The sequence below is a fragment of the Myotis davidii genome, unplaced genomic scaffold (assembly GCF_000327345.1).
Source record: "Myotis davidii unplaced genomic scaffold, ASM32734v1 scaffold4, whole genome shotgun sequence".
NCBI lineage: Eukaryota > Metazoa > Chordata > Mammalia > Chiroptera > Vespertilionidae > Myotis > Myotis davidii.
This window is the reverse complement of record NW_006294707.1, coordinates 832,503-835,964: the sequence shown is the minus strand read 5'-3', so window position 1 is coordinate 835,964 and position 3,462 is coordinate 832,503. Positions and strand designations below refer to the sequence as shown.

General features: G+C 63.1%; 1 protein-coding gene across 1 annotated transcript in view; it reads right to left on the bottom strand.

Moving 5' to 3' along the window:
- The window catches only part of COL11A2 (collagen type XI alpha 2), a 61,569-nt gene that overhangs the window by 6,087 nt on the left and 52,020 nt on the right, over window positions 1-3,462 (bottom strand). Inside the window, 12 exon segments of the mRNA XM_006769177.1 lie at window positions 849-902; window positions 1,031-1,084; window positions 1,235-1,288; window positions 1,581-1,688; window positions 2,007-2,060; window positions 2,190-2,243; window positions 2,463-2,516; window positions 2,734-2,787; window positions 2,951-3,058; window positions 3,219-3,272; window positions 3,369-3,457; window positions 3,460-3,462. The exon segment at window positions 3,460-3,462 is cut by the window's right edge and continues 55 nt beyond it. Of these exon segments, the coding sequence (XP_006769240.1) occupies window positions 849-902; window positions 1,031-1,084; window positions 1,235-1,288; window positions 1,581-1,688; window positions 2,007-2,060; window positions 2,190-2,243; window positions 2,463-2,516; window positions 2,734-2,787; window positions 2,951-3,058; window positions 3,219-3,272; window positions 3,369-3,457; window positions 3,460-3,462 (740 nt within the window).

Genomic DNA, 3,462 nt, shown 5'->3' with positions numbered 1-3,462 from the left:
TCGGCTCTAGTTTTATTTTTAATTGAATTGATTCTAGACAACAGGCTCACAAATTTGTACAAGCCTCCCTGATATGCCTCCTCCCGGAGCCCCATCCGGGTTTGTAGAAAGAGTACAGCTGTTCCGGGAGAGGGTGTTCAGATCTCCCCCAGCCTGTCTACACCTTTTGTGTGGACAGCTTACAGGAAAGGGCGGCTCCTGCTCCGTGCTCATCAGTGCGGTACATCAGTGCGGTATGTTTGGTCTGTCGCCCCACCCCCCTGGCTGCAAATAGTCACCGAACGGGACTTTCTCTCCTTGCCCTTAACTACATTAAAGTGATTTCAGAGAAACAAAGTCCACACTTGGATTTGACTAACTGGACATAGTCACAGAATAAGATGTCCAGGGTCACATTTCTTATGTGGCATTTTATCTCATCACATAAAACCAGTACAAATAGCGTCTACACTGAAACAAGATCCATCCGGTTCATGGCTGGCTGGCCTGCGCAGGGTGTGAAAGTACCGAGTGGCCCTGAGCATCTGGTGAAGAGCCACGTACGCCCACCTCCTGCCCCAGCAACTGAAGGTGAGCCCGGCCCAGCAGGGGCCAGGAAGCCAGCCCTTCCCCGTCTATTCTGATTGGTGAGTACACACCACACCCTTGGCAAGAACTTTCATACGAAACCCCAGAAACAAACATACCCAGATACACACGGCACTTACAAACACACGTGCTCAAGCACATACACACACCCCCAGGACAGCCCAGACACAGGCATCTCCCTGCCAGGCCCCTGCCATCACCCGTCCTCCGCCCACCACCCAGGGGCGCCCCGGAAGGCCCCAGGTGTCCACCTCACTTACCCGCTTTCCAAGTGGCCCAGGGGGTCCATTCTCCCCAGTGGGACCAGGGGATCCCTAAGGAGGGAGGAATAGGGTGGGTAAGGGTTTAGCTTCCAGCCAGGGGCCCCAGGAGTGGGGCACAGAAGAGAGCAGTGGTCTGAAGGCTCAGGCGCAGGGGGGTGGGGGGGGCACTGCTCACTCACAGGCTGCCCGGGCTCGCCGTCCTCTCCGCGGTCACCCTTCGCACCGTCCTGGCCCTGCAGGGACAGAGCAAGGTCAGAGGGCCCGCCTGGCTGGGATCACCTGAGCCCTGCTGACCCTCCCCTCCTTCCCGCCGCCCAGCCACACCCAGGCCCAGCCCAGCAGCCACAGAGGCCTTTGCCCGCCCCGCACTGGCCAAGACTCACGCGAGGGCCACCTTCTCCAGGAGGGCCAGGGTCGCCAGGAAAGCCAACAGGGCCCTAACGCAGAGGGAGGACAAAAGGCAGGCTCGCACGCCTAGCCCACCCAGACCCGGGGCACAGCCACTCCCTCTGCGGGCACTGCCCACCGCACCTCCCCCTTCCCAGGATTAACTAGAGGCCAGCTCGCATGTCCTCTCGCTCTAGACCCCACAACCTCCCCAGGAGCCCTTATTCCCAGAGCCTTCCTCCCAGGTCCCCCCACACTTGGGCTCCCCACGCTCCGACCCTCACACACATTCCCAGGCCTCCCAGCCGCAGGACCCTCCTCTCAGCCCCTCCCCCAACTCACAGGGTTCCCTTTGGGGCCGTCATCCCCGGTGGGGCCTTTGGGCCCTGGTGGTCCCGCCTCTCCCGGCTGCCCGGACTCTCCTTTCTCCCCACGCTCCCCGCGTGGGCCCTGGAGGATGAGGGGCAGGTACAGATGGTCCCAAGGGGATCGTGAAGGCCAAGGATGCAGCCCCTGCTTCCAAGACCCCTTCAGCCTCCCCCAGGCCCTCGTGACGGAAGGATGCGCACAGAAAGGCAAGCCCACGGTGGTCCCGGCCCTGCCCTTCCAGGAAAGCCGGCAGGGCTCCCAAGACACAGGGACAGGGCCCCATCGAGAAGGCTGGGGCACGCGTGCGACTTCGGGGCAGCAGAGCAGGTTATGGGAAAAGTGGGGTGGGCTGAGGGGGTGAAAGGGGACGGGGAGCGATACCTCCAAGCCATCACTCACCTTGGCGCCTGGCTCTCCCTGGACCCCGGGAGATCCTGAATCTCCTGGCTCCCCCTGCAAGAAGACTGGGGTCAGGATCCTCCTTCCCCCAAAACCCCTGATAGTCCCCACACCTCCCTCGCTTCTGACCCCCAACCAAAGTTGGCCGACTCCAGGCCCAGGCCATTCGCCCTTCCCAGTTACCTTCTCTCCAGGGGGACCCAGGTTCCCAACACCTCCTGGGGGACCTTGAGGACCCTGGAAGAGAACAGAAATAGGGGTCAGAGCTCAGGGGAGGAGGTGCCATCCCAGGGCGGGGCCAGGATGAGGGCCCTCCCCCCACCCGAAGTCTCAGCAGGGAGACAGTGGGAGGCCTTCCCAGAGGTGGCGCCTGAGATGAGACCAGAGTTTATGGGGAAAGGGAGGCAGAGGCCCGGCCACACTGGTCTGAAGGGACCAGAGGCTGAGAGGACTCACATCAGCTCCATTGGGTCCAGCGGGGCCTCGAGGTCCTGGGGGGCCAGGTGGTCCCTGGGGAGAAACAGATGCACCAGAGCTAGCAGGGGAGCGAGGGACACAGCAGGGGGTGCCCAGGAATGTGGGGGGTTGGGCAAGGCAGAGATCTCGGCAGAGAAGAGGAGGAAGGGCAGGCCAGGGAGCAGGGTGCTGGGGTGGGCTGGATGGGAGGGTGACCAGAGGTGGGGCTGGGCCAGCTGGGGTCACACACGGTCAGTGGGGTCACACTCACCATGGGGCCCACGTCTCCTGTTTCTCCTTTCTCTCCCGAGGGGCCTGGCAAGCCCTGAGCAGGTGTACAGGGCACAGACCCGGGTGAGCAACCGCCCCAGGCCCAGTCCCCTCCCTCAGACCCCACAGGCCTGGCCCCAGTCTTCGCCCCACCTCCCTTTCCTCTCAGAATGGGCTCCTGACCCCAACTCTCAGCCCGTCTCCACCCCCCAGCTCACCTGCAGGCCAATGGGTCCGGGGGGCCCATTGAATCCTCTCGTTCCTTCATCACCTTTGGCTCCAAAGTGTCCCTGAGGTCCCCGGGCCCCGGGCTCCCCATCTGCTCCCTGAAGTGGGGGTGGGGGGCAGGGACAAGGACACCGATGACCACGGTCAGGTGTTCTCCATCCACAAACGCACCCCAAGGTGGCAGCAGGCCCAGAGTCCCTCCTCCCACCCCCACTCCAAAGGCAGGGCTGCAGGGAGCAGGCGGGCGTCACCACTCACCGCGGCTCCAGGCTGCCCCACAGGCCCGATGGGTCCAGGGGGTCCAGGAGGGCCCTGGGGGAGAGGGGAGTCAGACACCCAGACAGGGCGAGGCCGGCAGGAATGAGGCCCAAGGCCAGAGGCCAGAACTCAAAGCTCACAGACACTCACATGTTCACCTTTGTTCCCCTTAGTGCCCTTCTGTCCAGGGTCGCCCACCTCACCCTGGAGGAGAGGCAGGTGAGATGTTAGCGGAGGGAGGAGG